The 19,552-nt window shown below is 38.4% G+C and overlaps 1 protein-coding gene across 1 annotated transcript in view; it reads left to right on the top strand.

Moving 5' to 3' along the window:
• Nucleotides 1-530: 530 nt before the first annotated feature.
• The window catches only part of BNIPL (BCL2 interacting protein like), a 783,410-nt gene continuing 764,388 nt past the window's right edge, over nucleotides 531-19,552 (top strand). The window contains exon 1 of the mRNA XM_044080029.1: nucleotides 531-692. Coding sequence (XP_043935964.1) covers nucleotides 655-692 — 38 coding nt within the window. The 5' untranslated portion in view covers nucleotides 531-654. The remainder of the gene's footprint in view (nucleotides 693-19,552) is intronic.

Here is a 19,552-nt window from a genome sequence, read left to right as displayed (position 1 = left end):
CCAGATTTCCCCTACTTAGTATAATAAACACTGCCTTGAACATTGGTAATAGGTATACACTAAAAACTAAGTTGTCTGTAGTGTGCTGTGAATGTGACCTGCTCGAGATGCCAAACAAAATACCTGTGTAAAGCAGACTTGAAAAGAAAGTAACCGATTGATGAACGTGTGTGAAATGGCTTGTGTGGGCACAGATGATTAGAAATTGCATATTTTTATATACTTTGCAGTTTTAAAATCTCATATATGGAAGTACAGCAGAATATGTTTCCAAAACTGTAATTCCAGACTCTGGAATGCAAATTCCATAAAATGTACTGGAAGTGGCAGCACTCTAATGAAAGTCCACATTTTAAGGACACTCTGAGCTCCAGTGCTTGCTAATCCAACCCTAAATGTGGACAGTAGAGATTTAAACTATCATAAATATGAAAGGTTCTAGGACCCAGTAGTGAAAGAAGACTTGGGGAAGTACTCTGCTCACTAATTCAGGCAGGCTGGAAAACACACACACACACAGGTGATGATAATGTTGAAAAACCTGTTCTGGAAAATGAATATACACTGACATCATCACTATCTTTGCTACAAGGGGTAGCAAACAGGGAAAAGAGAAACAAGAAGTGATCTTTTTGTCTTGGAGTGTTACGGGTTATGGGCTCTTATGCTGAATTCATGGATCAGAATACACAGTAAGTTGATCAGAACTAAATTACTTTTTGCGCTGATTGTTTTTTGGTTCATACAGATAAAAAATGTGGGTATTTTGTGTAGACTGTGCTGGCAAAGCTCATGCCATTGCTTTACTGCTGACATTTTACAGTTATTTCTGCTATCCTTACCTGTACTTAGCCAAAGTTTTATACGGTATAAAGTTATAGTGCTAAAGTTTTTTTGTGGACAATCTGTGTCTACCTTATTTACTGTAGTCATGTAAGGAAGAAACTATTTGTGAGTATGATAACTTTGTTTTCAACAGGTAACGCAGCATTGTCAGAATACATCAGTATGTGTGTGTGTGCGCACTTGAGCGTGAGGAGGGGGTAGGATCCTGTAGCCTTCATGTACCAGATGTCCCACTACTGGGCTTTAACTCTGCATAATGGATGTTGTAGAGGTGATTATCCCCTGTGAACTTACTTGATAAGCTGGTAGCTTTGTGTCACTTGCAAACATTGTGCTGGCTTTTTTTTAATTGTGACATTGGCCCTCCAAGTACTTGCATTTACTGGCACCAGTCTAGGGGGTTGGGAGTTTTGTGTATCATGCCTTAACATCGACAGAGTAGCCTGCTCCAGGACACATCAGTTGTATGGAAGAAACGGCACTGCTGGGAGCTCCTGGAAGAAACACTGCTGTTCCAAAAGAGTAGGGCTTACTCCACTGGTGTGACCCAGATATTGGACTTAGGCCTGAGTTTCAAAAATGGTAACACAATGCATCAGGAATAGCTTATTTGGATATCCTGATCACCTGAGGGGCTGCGTATTATGTATGAATCTAAGGAACCCATGACAACATTAAAAGAATTGGCTCTGTGTCGTAGTGTATTCTTTTACTGTGGAGCCATTTACCTTTTATCTCCTGCTGTTTAAAAAGACATGACTGTAAACCACTTTTTATACTGGCAGGACACCAAAAGGCATTTAGGTCTGCATTCTTTATACAAATCAAAGGGGGAATGTAAAAAAAAAAAAAAAAAATCAGATTTTATTACTTTGTAATTGGCTAATTATCACAGTGATAATACTGGCAGCTCACTAGAGCAGGATGCTGATGTCTTAATGAAACCACCTATTGCATGACTACCACTGTGGTCATTGCAGTTGTGTGTTTACATATATATCAGAACCCACCTGATGACTTGGATGGTGGCTTGCAGATGTTACCTGTCTGTCATAGAAGTTCCAGAAGGTGGAAGGGAGTTTGTTTCAGACAAATTACGGACAGAAGACCAGGATGCATCTCCGTCATTTTGTGTAGAAGTTTGTAAAGGGAAGCCTAAGATACAGTTGCGTAACAGTTTCCTCTTGCATCAAGGCATTTCGCTTTTTTTCCTGCAATATTCTTACTGATAGTGCACTAATGTACTCTGTGAGGCTTCAGTATCCGAGAGGAAAATGTGAGCTCTTTAGAAGCCTCACTTCCATACTTTAAAAACAAGAACATTTCATCTTCAGATTTCCCCGAAATGCTGCATATAAAAGGTTAACCGAATTAAGTCCTTGTGTTGTGTCCCTGGCTGCAGTAAAATAATGCCATGTCATTGCTGTGTAACTGTAGGTATGTGTTTGTTTGTGTTTCTTGTGAGTAAACTAGAACATTAGGAGTAAGGCACAGCCAGTTCACAACACATTTTGTGAAACAGGAAGCCCAGTGGCTGTAAGTGCATTTAGAAGAAAACCATGCCTGAATACCAGAGAGCAACAGAAAATTACCTTGTGTTATGGCTCATTTAGTATATTTTTGTAATGTAGCGAAGATGGAAAAAGGTATGCCTTTTGAGCAAATGGCAGTAAGATCTGCACACAGGTAGAGCTCTAGGAAAGCTGTGCACAAAAATCTTAAGATGCCACTGTGTCATATATAGCATACAGAAGAGTGATAGATCTTGCAGAAGTAATTTAACATCTGTTTGGCTAAGAAAGGGATAGGAAATAAAATGAGAAGCAATTATTTTATCAAAAGGGTGATTACATAGAACTGACTTCTAAGAGAGGTGAGAGTGTATACCTAGAGGAGACCTTCATGAATGTACTGGTACAAGGGAGATCCCTAACAGAATGTGCTAGGCTTGTATTCTTTGGGACTTGTGGTTGGCAGTAGATAATGAAATGAACAGACTGGATGTATATGATGGCTGCTCATGCTATCATTGTTTGTGCTTTGATATAATTATGCATTATGATAAACTCCAGTACTGGCATTCACTAAAATATTGTACAAGGATGTAGCAGTGTCTTGAATTTTATTTTTAAAAAAAAATGAAAAAATGTTTACTATGTTGGCTTTCATCTCCTGTTGTGAATAGTTAACATTTAAAACTGTTATCTGTTTTTTGGGTTTATCTTTTGTTGTGAATATTTTAACCAAATGACCTTGTGTAAACTGCTGCCTTGTGTTTGAAAAGGTATAACAGACTTTTTTTTTTTTTCAGTTCTTTTTTTAAACTCACATTCTGGTATTTAAACTTCCCTACTTAGTATTTTGTTTTTGTGCAGTTGTTCTTTGCTGTTTAAATTCAAGACTTTAGATAATGGTGTGCAGTCTGTTTTGAGACATTTTCCAAAACTGACATGCCTTCATAATGACCTTGGTAATCTATACTAAAATATAGCAAAAAGACAACTGTTTCTGTGATATGCAGACACGCTTGTCTCCACTTTCAAAGTATAACAGTTGTCCTAATTTTTATTTGCTGGCTGTCCCTTTATGGGTACGACAGTGGAAAACATCATATTTGGAGATGCAGAGGGTAGTGCCCAAACTAACTGCACTGTTAACATGTAGTCTCATCTTTATGTACCACACAAAATCCATGAAACTCTATTAACCACATACTGTAAACTGATATGCAGTAGTTTAATAATTTACTTGCTATACATCACTTAATACTGGAATACTGCAAAAAGGAAAACATAGGTTGGATTATTATTGACTTAAAAAAAACAAACAATAGTTTTGAATAGGGCAGATTAAAGTAATGTGACAAATGGCAGTTTGAAAAGGCTTGGCAATCTGTGGTTTTCATTAACGTATATTGTTCTCTCTACTACAAGCTCTGCACAGGAATGCAGGGCCTTTGAGATGATACAGCAGTGAAACCTCACTAGCACCTTTTGCGCAGGAGTCTAATGTGCTGAACTTGATCATTTATTGACTCTTGATTCAGATAGGTCTAGAAAATTCTGATATTCTGACAAGTGCATTATCAAAGTGTAAAACACAGAGTAGCTAAAATGAGGGATTGATAATAATGCATTTGATGAAAAGCTGTTTGGAATGTTTCTGTTAGTGCAGATGTTGCTATGCCCATCTCTCAAACATAAATTACAACACCTGGATACAAGTTTCAGCACCCGTAATTGATGGTTGTGTATTTTACAGCAATGGTTTGGAACACTGCCAGAAAGACATTTTCTGACACACACACTACTATAGACTTGCACAACCACCAAAGAATGTGCTTAAACATATTTCTTACTCAGTCAAAAACAATCTGATAAAATTGGAAGACTACTGTGTGTTATTGCTCTCTGCATCATAAAAAGGTTATCAGTGAAATCTGTCTGTGCAAGTTACACTAAATCTGATCTAAAGATTTATTCATTTTTTTATTCATCTGTTTGTGTTTTGAAATGGAAAGATTATGTTTTGAAATGGAAAGATTTTAAACAATCAGTGACATTTTTTCCTAAGGCCACTTGCCACGGGCAGAACAAATGTACCACCAATGGGGTGTTGCTATTGGAAGTGTTTTTTTACTTTTTTTTTGCCACTGTCCTTCCTTCTGATCATCTTGTATTTTTCCTTCCTCTGTTGGCCTTGTAGACATAACTGAGAGTTTCTGTTATCCATATTCCTAGATGCTTACAGGAACTGTTTAATGACAGCTGATGATGACGTTCCTTTTGGTGCTGATGCTATGAATTAGTACTACGGTTGCATTTTACTGACTTAGTATCTATATCTCCCTGTACTTGTCCCTGTTTTGGTCAAGATTTGGATAATATTTATAGTGACAGTGGAAAATCTGGAAAGAATGCTAGAAACTCATATTGTCATCTTTGACAAGTGTCCTAGGATCATTAACGGGTAATTGTTATAATTTCTGAATTATGTCACACACCATATCCCTGCTTTACCTGTGAGTAATCAACAATACATTTTTCATCTCATCTTTTACCAAAAATATAATTTTGAAAACAGTGAGTCATATGATAAAAACTTCTTTTTTTTTTTTTTTGCAGGGGAACAAGCCTGTAACCCCGACCCCAAAATTATATACACTAACTCCATTGGCGCACACTTGTGCAGAAAAGTGAACAAATCCACAAAATTGTACCGCTGGATCACACAATCCAGTATGGGGATGAATCTTACCACAAAGTAATAAGTAAAATATATATATATATATATATATATATATATATATTTGCAATAAAGTTGCATGACACCAGAGACATTGACTCCTAGGTATGCCCAGCATCCCTCATGTAGCAATGTCTGTATTAGAAATATGAATTCATGTGCCTCTTGTGGAATCTGACTTCAACAGACTGTTTAGAGAACATCCTCAGACATGTTTGACTCACACCTCTGAATACTCTCTGACTTTTCTCAAATGATTGGTGTATTAAGGGTTGCGGGTAGACTTTGGGCAAATGTGATTGCCCACATATAGCTGTATATTCACTGTTAGCTGTTCTCATAAGCCTGCTTACCACCAGGCAAGCAATTCAGAAATGTTTAATTTCAGAAAATGCCATTGCTAAATATAGTCATATATTGTGCTAGTGGGTGACTGCTTAAAGAATACCATGACAATTGTATTTTGAAGTGTGGACAAAAATGTTTGCACATACATATTTTATTTTATTTTTTTCTGTTCAATAGCTCTTTGCTAACAATCCAGTATTTTTAAAGATTCTTCCACTTCATATTAACACTTATTGCTGTGAATGCTGCTTTCCACAGTTTGCCTCAGCTTTTCTTCGTGCAGACTCCAACACTGCAAAGTGGTACTTTGGACTAGAGTGCTGTTTACACCACTAAGTGCTTTGATAAAGTTTTGTGACCTAGTAATTGCTGCAGGTAGTCATTTTACCTGATGAGATATTGTGGGCTGCTTAACTATGACATGGTAATGTAGTCAGCAAATCTCCATAAATTTACTTACAGTGCCTGCAAGGTTTTGACAAAGGAGAAAAAAAGAAATACTCTGCCTGAAAGAACTAATATATAATGTTTTGTTCTTTTATTATTCAATGCACTTTGGCTAGTCCCTTCTTTGTTTTGCATTAGTACTTTATTATATTGCCTTACTGCTGTATATAAATGGCATTGTTGATAGTACTGTAGCTTTTCTCCCTGGGTGGCTACTGAAAAGAGGTCTATGTGCCCAACTGGACTTTCCACGTCAAGAAAAGTAAAATAAATGAATACATTTATTTTCCCTGAGCCTACAAAATGCATTTCTCCCAACCTCCTACTTGGTTCCTAACTTTTCAAACTACTCCAAGATACCTCCTGTACTTTTTGCAAGGAAACTCGTACAGGCTCAGAATCTGTTGGTGGGCCTTCACTCCAAACCTCACCACAAAACTGTATTGTGCAGATCGTAGCTTCTTTGTTCTTGCCCCTAAACCTTGGAAAACTGAGGATGTTGCTTCACTTGTAGGGGGAAATTTATAATTAACACCTCTTTCTTTCTGATAACTGAAAATTTATACAGTAGGTGGTAAAGTCTGTCCTTTTTGTTCGTTCATGGGCACTGTTTTCCGTTTATTCTCGGACATAAGTCACCCATCCTGTAAATGCTGTGAATGTGTAAGTACTAATCTTTTTCTGTACTACAATATCTTTGTCAATCTTTTACTGTTCTTTTGTATTAGTCACACATCTGTTCTAATATGCTTATCTCAATTTTTGTTTCAATATCTGTTCGATTGTGCTTCAGTTATTTGTTTGTTGCTTTTTGATGTTAGTGTGACTAACCCAAGCTGACCCTGCAACTTGTTATTCTGTGATCAGTGCTATACCCCGGTAACTAAAACATAAATAAAATAAATAATACATTCTCTGTCCTTTTTAATGTTTAGAATTTTGTCACATACAAATTCTTAATTATACAATGCCTCCTCTAAAACGTGCACGCTGATTGGCCAGCCCAACCAGCGTGCCCGTTGTAAATCCCTCAATATACTAACGGAAAAAGGTCCGGTCGCCCGGACTTTTTCCGTTAGTATAAAACACTGTCTCGCTATGTTAGACACAGGTTTAAAAAAAGCAATGCAGATCTCTGTTGCTTTTTTTTAAAGCTGTCTCGCTATGTTAAACTCCTTTAACATAGCGACACAGTGTGTAAAAAGCAACGGAGATCTTGCGATCTCCGTTGCTTTTTTTTTTAACCTGTCTCACTATGTTAAATGAGTTTAACATAGCGAGACAGCTTTAAAATAAGCAACAGAGATCTCCGTTGCTTATTTCAAAGCTGTCTCGCTATGTTAAACCCATTTAACATAGCGAGACAGTAAAAAGCAACGGAGATCTTGCGTTCTCTGTTGCTTTTGCCCACAGCTCTGATGTACTGCGTAGGCATGCGCAGTACATCAGAACTGCCGCGGAACACCAGACAGCTGCGGAAGGGCAGCAAAGAGGCATTATACAATGCCATTATTTAAGAAAAGTAATTATTTCTTTTCTTAAATAATGTCATTGTATAATAGCAATAACCCACTTCTGGGTGTGGGTAATGCTGGATTTACCCATGGTTGTCTTTGTTTGGTCCCGAGGGCGAACCACGCCAACCGTGGGTAAATCCAGCATTACCCACACCCAGGCATGGGTTATTGCTATAACATTGCACCTATACAAGAGGCTAACCAACTTTTTTCATCCATATTCAAATCCAGATAGGAAGCGAGTGGTGACATACACCATAGCAAAATGAAAAAGTTTTGAGACTGTCAGTAAACTTATGGTCTCTACAATGTTTTTGCTTTGCCTTTATGAAAGTAGCTTCCTTTTCTAGTTCCCGATTTCCTTTGCCCGTAGGTAGCTTACTGTACTGTCCCCAGGTACCATTGTATGCCTTATAGCAACAGGACACGTTAACTATTATCCAAAGAATGTGACCAATAAAATCTACTGTCACTCTTTAATTTATCTACTCCCAAAGTAAACGGTGCCCACTTTTGAATGATGGGTAGTGGCATTCCAAAATGATGAGGTCTCTGTTTGTAAACCCTCTGTCAGTGGTCTGTTTGACAACTTTGTCATTCTAAACTGGTAAAAAAATAGCTGACTCAACAATAAAAAAAAACAGAAAACAAAAGAAATCTTTTATGGACAAACAAGCACTTTTGTTGAAATTGAGCACTTTTGTTCTATTTTAATACAGGACTTCATCAGACATAAAGAATAACCAACACACTTTGTTTTATGTAGCTTTAAAAAAAAAATACATGAACCCAACCACAATAGTGTATTTCTAAGCCTTTAAACGTAATATACAATTGCAACCAAGTTAAATTTCCAAAATTGGTCTCTAGCCTTCAACAAAGAATTATAATCACCCCTTTTGATAAATCTCAAGTTTTTCAATAACCAACAAACATTTTTTTTAGTCTTGCATACTTTACTATGCCTTGCTAGGGCAATTTTCATATTACCTTTAATCACTTTAATACGATCCTAGACGTTTTCCTCCATGACAACTACACTGCTTGCTTGGTTCTCTCTCTTTTTTTTTTTTTTTTCCATTAATAAGAAATTGTAATGAAAGCTGTGTACTTGAAATGCTGTTTTGCATCATACTTCAGTGAATTTTATGCCTCCTAATTCTGTTATAATTCTACATTTATTTTCAAGATGTATTCTACACCCAGATTACTTTGGTTTGATTTAAGTGCAAAATATTCAGTTTCTCACTGCCTCTTTTTTTATTATTTTATTGTAAATATTACTGGTTTTGAATTTAACTTATTCTGACTTGAGCCCAAGTCATGGCTGTAAAGTGTTTCCAGCTAAGTTAAGAAACGTACTCTTTAGTCATGTCCTCGTCCCTATAGTATATTTTTAGGGCTGTATTATTGCAGTTCATTGAACATGAGTTGTGATGAGGTAGGCCATTGTCTGCAGTTAATGTAGAAAGCTATTACAAGATCAGTTTGTGTCTTTGGGTGGCACATTGCAGGCTGCAGTGGGTGACTAGTGAAGTGACATTCACAATCAGTTTAGTCATGGAACCTAATGACAACTGGCCCCTTTTGTACCTGAAAGAACTAGATCATGTAAATAGTCCTATCTTCCAAGTTCTTCTAATCTCCTGTTGATGGTCATCCTGCCTGAATCTTCCATGACATGGCTTTTGGGAATATAGGTTTACATGTCTGGAACTGCAATGCTTCTATAATTTAACTATCTTATCAGTGTGCTTGTTGAAGTTTCAGTAATATAAATGAATAGCCTTCTCTTTAGTCTCCCTATCTTAAGGCTGCTTACTAGTGTCAGTATCCCTCATTAACTCTGTTGCATGGCTAATTTTTCTGTTTGTGTCATCTGTTATTAATACTATATGTATTAAAGGTTAAACAGTACAAATAAAGATCGCAAGCAAATTGCTGCTTGTACCACATTAGGCCAAAAAAAAATAAATAACCAACAGGACATCCTACTACAATGTGGGAATATTCATACCACCTAAGGCCATGCATTACATAACGATGCTCTCAAAACCAAAGTGACACACTTTGGTCAAAATTTACTTAAAATCATGCATGTCAATGTTCAGAGTTTATGCAAAGAACCACATTTAGATATCATAATATGTTAATATCTTGCTGTATATGAAACCTGGCTTAAAAGCTGTCATAAAGATGTATAACTTTGTCCAGGATATAAAGTACTCAAGTCATGAGACTGCACAAAATAACAGGGCTGTGGCATAGAGGAATAAAGCCTTGCCTATGACCCAGGAGACCTGAGTTTGACTAGTGGTTGGATATCCTGAGGTGCTGTAAATGGAAGATGGGTGTGTCCATCCTGAGGTAGGTGGAAGTACATGCAGTTGGCACACACTGCCACACTTAAGTTTTCTCAGTGGAGACCATGGAAAGCACAGTGAGGTGCTTCCAATACTGTGAGAGGTGTCCTGCTGACATCAGCTCATTGTAGAAGTGTCGGCCAGATCAGCATTGAAGCTTATTGCATGTCCTTCTCACAACCTGGTACGGGAGCACACCAGGGGCAGGAAAAATAAGTAACAAAACATTTCCCAGAAGCAGTATAATGCTGTCCTGGGGCCTGCTACATCCTCACCAGCACCAAGCATAGGTCTGGTATTGGGGAGGCTAAGCTAGGTCCAGCAGACCAGGTGTTTGATGAGAGCAGCTAATAGCTGTGGACAGCCCAAAAAATTAACATTGGACAAAAAAAAAAAAGGTTTCACAAAGGTGTAGGAAGTGTTATATTTCATACCACCACACTAGAATGTTTCAGATGCTCAATGCAACTACCTGACTAGCAGAGAATTACTTATCAAACTCAGTAAAACTAAATGCATCACTTAAGCTGTGTATATGGATCACGTGGGGCAGTGTGTGTATGTGTGCTGGTAATGACTGCTTTAATATGTGAGATTTCTCTTAACTGCAGGATTACCCATACAAACAGATGATAGATATATAAATCTCAAGTCCAGGGGTGTGCAGGGGACTTTGGGGTGCAAAGAGCTTGCCCTTTATGCAAAAACCATGCTTTATTTTGTTTTTATTTAGATGTGGAACATGTATTGAAGTAGTGTTTTTCAATCTTTAATCAGCCATTGATTTTTTTTTTTTTTTGCTGTTATACATGATTGCAAGACACTGTCAGTGTCTGTGTGCATGTGTTTACATATTTATACACGCACAAGACTAAGGGCATATGTGATCTGATTATTATAGGTGACATAAGTTTTGATTGGCTTGGTGTAAATGACAGTTTCTGATCTTTCAGTCCATGTATTTTTATAGTAACCCCTCTCAATGGCTGTGCAAACTTTGTTGGTGCTTCAAGGACTGGCAAGGTTAGAAGGCATAGGAGTATCATTCACTGGAGTACTTTTTTCCAAATCTGCCAGTATCACAAAGCTGCCTTTATGTCTAATTCAGTAGGTGATCATCACTCGTTTTATGCTATCTAATCAAATAATAAGTTAGTGTTTGCCTTATTCTGGTGTGTCTAGAAATAGCACTAATTTTATCTAATCAGAGGTTTAATATTGTGCTCATTTGTGCTGGTTGGAATCAATTAAAATACCTGGATTTACATATTTCTCACCTTTACCTGTATGTCCCCTTGCATGAATTTTATTTGCTATAAATGCTGCTATTTAAGTAGGGGTCTTTCATGTAAGTACCATTAGAACAAAAGAAATGCTCATCATGTTCCACGCAAAGAGCTCACAAGAAAATGCAAATTTTCTTATTGTCAACAACTGCAACATAATGTAATTGGCAACTAGAAAATTAAAATGCTTACTTAAAGGTCCTGTGAATGATTATCCAAGCAACACTAACCTGGCAAAATGTTGCAGCCCAACTTGCCTAAGTTTACCCTTGAATATATAACCAGTGCTTCTCCCTGATCAGCTAACAGTCCCAAATACCTCCTTGACGAGGTTCATTCCACTTTAACTGAATCACAATGACTTTATCCTAGTATTATCATTGTTTAATAAGGGATTTCTCAACAAACCTAAACCTGGTAGCTGCTGACTGTAGGCAAACGTCTGCATCTGGATCCCTTGCTTCACCAACATTCACATTCGTAACTGCTCAATGAATGAATGGTATAGAAATATGTTTGTCCTTCTTCACAAAGGTGGTCTTTTGGTTGATCTTTGGCCTATTGCCCTGCAGCCTCCTTTACATAAATTCTTTTTTTGTCAGTGTTTAGGAAAAAGTGGGGAGAAACGAGCAACTGGCCCAGCCGGTATCTGAAATGTGCAAAGAAAACTTGCGTTAGTTAACTGAAACAAAGCATAAGGGCCAGGTCCAAGTTAAGTTAGAGCCATGATATCTTGATGTAAAATTCTTTTCGGTTTGATTTATTTTTTTACCTAGAAGGCCGCTTGTAAGCATGGAAATACTTGGTTATATGGGAGGAAAATCTTGTCATGGAAGTATCTTGTGGATTCATTCACAGAGTTGTGTATAATTTTAGTAAAGCATGTAGCACTATAAACTGGAGTACTTCTATCCAAATCTACTTTTGACTTTAATGCCCGGCAAAGAGAAGAGATGGCTGGATTGAATGAGAGAGATGGCTGGATTGAATGAGAGAAGACCTAACTGTCGAAGTAAGAGACTGGCATTGAATTGAGAGAGATTGTGTGGGTTGACACAACACCCCAACCAATGCAGAAAATGTGATGGGGGGTGAGAGTTGAGGATGATGGTATGCTATAAAGAATACATTATCTTTTACTTGTAAAGGTCCAATCCAAAAATTTAAGATGCGCTGATGTTAGGGTGAATCGTATCCTAATGGCAGTTTTAGCATCAGAATAATTGATTACGTGTGAAAGAATTTAATCTTCTTGGGAACTTCAATACCTCTTAAGGTTCCCAAAATGAAAACTTGAGCATGGTCCAAGAAATGCAAACCTACAATGAATTTTATGATATAGTAGGTGCTTTCTTTCACTGTTAGTCATTCCAGGGGCAGACAATATTTACACAATAACACACACACACACACACACACTGTCAGGAATTATTGCTTGGCGCTATGTTTACTGATCTGATGAGTACAGAGCTCGGTGAAAATCTTATTATAACTTCATAACTTAATATGTTATAAAGTAAACCCTAATATGCTATAAAGTAAACCGAAGTAAATACACTTGTTACTAGATTTGAATCCTAATGCTGGTAGGTAGTTATTAGGCTTGCAAGTCCAGGAGACCATTAAGGAACCTAGTCCCAACTCTCAATTACTCCAAACGCTTTGTCTGGTTCTGTGATTTGCTCAGGATCACACACTAGGCAAATAAAGACTAAACAAATCAAAATCTGTACCACAGGAAGTAGCTCATTAATAATATGTTATTACGGGTCTACTTCAGTTAGTCCAACTGCCTAATCATTGAATACCTATTTGTCGACCCCTTTTTGTTTAAGTTACACTTCAGCAAATGGACTTCATTGAAAGGTTTCCCCAGGGATAACTATCAGTAGGCCATCATCTGGAATTTGCCCTTTTCTCCACCGTAGTACAATCTGGGAGTTGGTATATTTAGTTAGGGGGGTGTGGGGGCATAGCCCCCACCTGGGTAGCTTTTAAATTTTATGACTTTTTTTTGATGTCGCCAAGTTGGCCTACCATTGGTTATCCCTGGGAAATGTTTAGCTGAAAGTGTGTTTGCTGATGTGTAGCTTCAAAAAAAAGGAGTCAAAGAATAGGTATTTAATTAGTTAGTTCGACTAACTGATATAGACCCGTTATTATATATGATCCTGTACATTATCAGACTATATGTATTTCATGTCTGTACATTGTTTTGTACTGCCACAATATTTAAAGGGTGTTGCTGAATTCCTCTGGTATATATTCTTTATTTTACCTTTTGTCCTAGCCCAAACTTAGAGTAGTAAACCAAGAAGATTTGTTCTCTTTGCCCAGGCTAGATCTTCTGATCAATGTTTTGCCATTGTCATAATTAGGTAGTCCTCTGGCTGGAAACTATGAAATTGTCCAGTATACATAAACTGTTGGATTCTTAACTAGTTCAAATCACCATGACAATAACCTGTAGATGTGATTTCATGATATTCTACCCAAAGCCTTCACCACCCTCTCGTAAGTATATGAATAATTTCTACTTGTCAGCCTTTGTATTCTCCCTCTAATTTTGCTATGTCCTCTTATTCTTGGTTGTCTTTGGGCTACAGGCACCTATATTTATTCCTAACTGCTGTCCTTGTTCTCACATTCTCCAGCCATGCATGCCTGGCACTTTCTCCCAATTAATTTTCCATTGATGACCACAAAGATGAGTATGTGCAACCTGCCAGTGCACATACAGAGATATGCACTGCTGTATTGTTTTCCAAGACTGTGAAAACATGAGAATAGATGCATACAGTACATCTTTACTTTTCTGTTCCCCAATGAAGCTATTGTGCTACTTTTAAATTGTGTTGTCAGCAGCATGACTGTTTCATAACATATTTGTTAACCAGATAAGCTCACTGGACACTATAGGGAGTGACCTAGGAGCATAGTCTGGTTATGACTTGCTCAGAGTCACACAGTTAGCAAATGCAGCTGGAAGGAATCAAATTGTGTACGTTTTGGCTATGGGAAGTAGAACGTTGACAATTTGTAACCTTAACCCTATGCCCTAACTGCCCATATGAAGTTCCTCATTCTTCATGAGTTATTACGTTGCGTTTTAATATCTCCACCGATGGGCAATAATGTATTGTCAGGAGGACACTTTTGGTCTTCTCCTGTATCCTTGTTTTCAGCATCATGAGGCATGCCATAAAATTTAAACGGATAAAAGTGGAAGGAGAAAGCTTCTAGAACACCCAATGAACTACGAAAACCAATGCCTACTGAAAAGGAAGTGTTTTAGTAAGGCACTTTGGAAGCTTAATCTTCATAGCTATGTGTTTTATTTTGGGTTAATCAGTGGGAAGTAGAGACCCCATCACATTCTGTAGGTGTGTATGTACAGTCCTGATTGTTAAAGACAAAACTGAGGTTGTGGAACTAATGAGAATTAACCTTTTAGAAAGTTTTGGGACATAATGGAAAATGCTTTGGCAAAAAGGGAGATGAACAGTAGAAAATGCTTGAGCAAAAAGCAAGAAGAGCGGAAAATGCTTGAGCAAAAAGTGAGAACAGCAGAGAAGACTTGTTGATACACCACAGCAGTTCCACAGTAAGAAATTAATAATGTGATAAAGGGCACCTACTTAGTTCCAGTAGTACTTGGAGCAACTGGGCTAATAAAAAGAATTTCCAGGCTTCTCTAAATGTGCTTTAATATAGGTACCGCCCATCCAAACTACAGAAGGAGGTGGTCATGGATGCATTACAGGTGCTGAAAAGAGCATTTTTGATAATATCAAAGATAGAAACAATACATGTTTATCCCATGGAATGATGCCTTTTCTTGTTGTGGCATGAATGAGAACCTGAACTAGGAGGACGGCATCAAGAGAATGAGGACAATGAAATGAAAATGACAAAGGCAATGATCATAAGGAATCTGGGATACAGACCAGAGAAGAGTATTAGATGGCATGATGGGTAAGAAGGCAAAGTTAGAAAGCAGGAGCTGGATTGGTAAAGTACAGAAAACGGTCATGTTCATAGATGAAAGAGAAACAATGGCTGAGTAGGCAGGGCCTGCCATTCCTGGAGAAAGATAGTGTGAGTTATTAGGAAGTAGGTGGAAATAGTGAAGTATTTCTTCACTTTGGTATTCCCAGTTGGGAAAGGAGAAGAGGCCCCAGGGTATGAATGGATATGGCACTGCAGGACAAGTGGACAAATGTGTAATTATCCATTAGACATGCTTCATCCAACATTATTGATGGAACTAGCTCCTAAGTTAGGGGAAATGCTAAGCCGAGGAGATAAGTGGTAACCCTTATGACTAGAAGTACATGGTGGTGCTATGATACGCAAAGATAGATCAGGGGAAGAACTAGAAATTCCAGGCCTGCCAGCTCCATGTCAGTCGGGGGGGGGGGGGGGGGGGCATAATGGGGAAAATACTGAAGGAAATTGCTAGCCTGACTTCTGTCAAATAATGGCCTAGTTACTGAATGCTAGTACAGGTTTCATGATCACGAGGTCATAGCAGTTAAATCTGAGTCAGATTTCTGAATAGGTAAAGATGAATATTGGTGTAAGGTATATGTCATCTTTAAGGCTTCAGATCTGTGATACAAACAAAGATATAATCTTAGCATCCTAGATTCATAGGTGTTTACTAGGCTAATGACCACAAGGGCCTTTTTAAGCCTAGCCAATGCATCCCAAATCTCTGACAAGTTCTAGTACCCTTGTTAAGTGTAAGCAGGGGCCTGGGAGATTAACCATTTACAAAGTTGTCTGTGTCTGTTCTAGACACGGGTGTCAAGTCTGGGATGAATTTCCTGTTCCCCTTTCCAGTTGTCCAAGTTACACTTGAATTGGGTTTGGGAAGAACTTGTGCTTCAAAGGATGAGGAGCCTGTTCCAGAGATAGGGTAGTCTTTGGGATACATACCTGTCTCTCCATTAGGTCCTATTTATCACAGGCAAGGTCTTTAGAATGGGTAATTCTGGTGCTGTTTGTTTTGTGGATATGCAGGAAGTCCATCAGGGTTTGACAGTGTCCTGTACTCCAGGCATAGATCTCCCCTCAACAGCCTGTATGAGACAGAATACAGGGAAGGGACCTTGAGGTGGTCTGCATAGGACATTTTACTTGCGTCCTGTATTCTTTTAGTCGAGTAACCTCTGTGGATGAATTGTTGGATATGCCTGTTGGGTACATACCAAAGGGGGCATTCTACTCTGGTCGGAATGCCGAATACAGTGGAACAATGACTTACTTGGACATAGATGCCATACCTTTGTTTATAAGTTGTGCAACATAGAATGATTTCCTCACTGCTGTAGACATGTGATGGTCAAAGACTAGATTACTGTCTGTGTGTGTCCTTAAGTACCTGACTACTGGGTCAATTATAATGGGTGTGTTGTACTACTATGCATTTATTGGAATTTAGTTTTAGTCCATGGCTCTGATGCCAGTTTCTGTGTCAGCCCTTCCTGGAGAACATTTGTGTGAGAGTGGGATTCGATGACCAATCCTAATTTGCAATCATCTGCAAATTTAAGTCAGCCAGAGACCATTGACATTTGGCCTCAACTTCAGAGAAGTAAATGCCAAAAAGGAGAGGTCCAATGATGGATCCCTGAGAATAATAATAAGTTACTAGGCTAATTGCCCTAGGGCCATTACAAAAACCTAGCCTAGGGACTTCACCTGTGACTGGCCTCTTTTTATAGAGGTGGACTTTCCAATTCTAACTTCCTGGGTCCTGTCTGTGAGCCAGCTGGCTATCCATCGGGTGACATGTGGGTTTGTACCTAACCTCTTGAGTTTGTTATGTCTGAGTGGGGTATTGTGTCAAATGCCTTGGCCAGGTCAAGGTAGGCAGTGGGAACTTTCCTGCCTTCTCCCGTTGCTTGGGTGACAGGTTAAGTAGGCATGACCTGCCCTTGATGAAACCAAGTTGGGTTGGGTCCAGTGTCTGGAGGTTTCCAATTATCATTATTAAGCCTTTCCATGGCTTTGCATGCCAGACTAATGACACTTGCAGGTCTGTAGATGGTCCACCCTTGTGCAGAGGGCTGACTGTTGTTTTTCTCCATTTCATGAGCATGAAGGCTGTTTGGAAGCTACAGTAAAGTAGCAATTCCAGAGGGCCTGATAGGTCACATTTCATGCTATTTGGAATCTGGGATATTGTCTGGGCCCATTGATGCAGTGTTCTTGGCCTTGCAGTATTAAGGACACATTTCCTAGTGATAGCAAGAAGAGTTGTATTTGATGGTATTTCAGGGGAGAGAAGGGTAAAGTTGGTGCTGAATTTTTCAGCCAATATGTTTGCTATATCTTCTGGCTCAGTATAGGTGGCTCCATTTACCATGAGCTCTGCACACAACTGTGTATTAACTTTTGAGGTTTTAGACACAGCTAATGAATATCTTGTGGTTGTCCTTACCCTGGGAGGCCAAATTTACCTCTGTGTTTGGTATACATTACTTGTCCTCTGAGTAGTTTGTTCAGTTTTATGAGAGTGCTTCTATCCTGCTGGGTGCTGCACTCCTAATTTTTGCCATGATTTTCCTCCTTCTGTTGTACAGCCCATTTTGTTTTTTTTTTTTTTTTTTTTTTTTTGTGGTTCCACCAGGGTGGCTTGTTTTTTTTGAGTTGGTTCTTTACTTGTTCCTGGTAGGTACAACTGCCTCTGTGCAGCTATTAACATTCTTCTATAGGGTTTCTGTGAACCGTGCTACATAGGCAGCAGTGTTCTCTGGGTATATGGGGGCTTGAAAATTTGCCAGGTTATCACTTAATAGTAGGAAGTTAGCCTTAAGAGTAGTTCCTGAATATTCCAGGGTTAGCTTGGGGTCCAGGTTTTATTTTTATTTCAAAGGAGACTTATTTTGTGGTCTGACCTTGCCCAGGGAAGACATTACAGCAGGGGGTGTGCAGCACACACTCATATTAGCAAGGACCAGATCCAGTATGGTTGCACCCTTGGTTGACAGTCTGGTCCAGTTTATTTGTGTTTATAAAATCCAGGAGTCTCCCTGCCTGTGCATTTGTCATACAGGATTCCCATTTAATAGTGGGGTAATTAAAGTCACCCATGAATATAGTATTGGAATGGATGGTGAGTGTTTCTAATAAGTTTAAACACATGGAATGGATTTCCTGGGTCATAGAGGGGGACCTATAACTTGCAAGGAAGTGGTACTGGATTTTGCCTATATTGATTTGAACATGGAGTAGCTCAAGTGCATTGCCCTGTCTGACCAGCCTTGGCGGGTATCATGATGTAATTAATTATTTGGTACCTTTCTTCCTGATTTGTACGTGTGTAGCGTGATATCATGAAATGGTTTTAAAGGAATGCCTTTTAGATGTTGGTAGTATCTGAAGAAGTTTGAACTCAGTTTTAAATGAAAAGCGCTTAATATTAAATTTTTACAGCTTCGTACTAGCACCTCTGGAGTCTTTTGTTTGTTTTACATCCTTGAGGTATATTTATTTTTTGATTGTAAATCGAGACACACCGCCACCTTTTAGTCCCTGTCTGTGTAGTAGCTGGTCTAAATGTTTGGAAGGCATTATAACCTTGCACTGTCGGCGTGCTGTCCACGGCTTTAAACAATGTCCCAATGACCGCACAGACATCAACATTCTCTCGAGTGAAGAGAGCTTCTAGGGAGTGGAGTTTGGAGTTTTTTGTTTAGTCTCCTGTTTGCCTTTATTTTTATGCAGCATTTATTTATCTATTTACTATTACTTTGGTATATTACCATGATTTAAAATAACTTTGTACTACTTGAAAAAGCTTCATTCTTTGATTCTATATTGAACTGTAAGATGCTGAAATAATTATAGCTGGAATATATGTATGTACACCTCCCTGTGTGAGTGTAATCTTGTATAAACCGTAAATGTTCATCCTCATGAAAATCCAGTTGGTCTTTTCATATAGGCTCCTAATTTTTTATATAAAACATCTTTAGGCATATTTAAAATAAACTGTATGTGGAAAGGATCACTTTTTTTCTAGCAGGGGACAGATTTTCCAAGAACTTGCACACTGTATATACTTTGCTTTCCATATTGACCTAAAAAAATGCTTGTTCTTTATTCATGTTAAATACCAAGTGCTTTTTTAAACCTTTGTTATGAAAATTTTCCATCACATATGCCATTTGTGCAATTTTTAGGTTCCCTACTAATGCATTATAATTAAGCATGGTACCATGGCTGCATGTTATAATTAAAGCATTGTATGGCAGTATTGTGCTGGGGCAGTTAGCATTACTGTTGCATGGTGTTAGTGGACACTTACCTCTAGGGCTCTGTGGAATTTTGCATGCTTTCTCTGTGCTCAGAGGACTTTCTGCCAGGGCCTGTCCTTTTCTCTTGCACTTTTAGAAAGACCGGTTTTGGTGTGTGTGTGTGTGTGTGTTGTGTTGTGTGTTTCCTTGCAATGGGTTTGCAATTCTGAGTTGGTCTGTTTCTTACCTTGTAT

This window comes from Protopterus annectens, chromosome 8.part0 (assembly GCF_019279795.1).
Source record: "Protopterus annectens isolate FY-2018-M chromosome 8.part0, PAN1.0, whole genome shotgun sequence".
NCBI lineage: Eukaryota > Metazoa > Chordata > Ceratodontiformes > Protopteridae > Protopterus > Protopterus annectens.
This window is presented reverse-complemented; position numbering and strand designations above follow the sequence as displayed.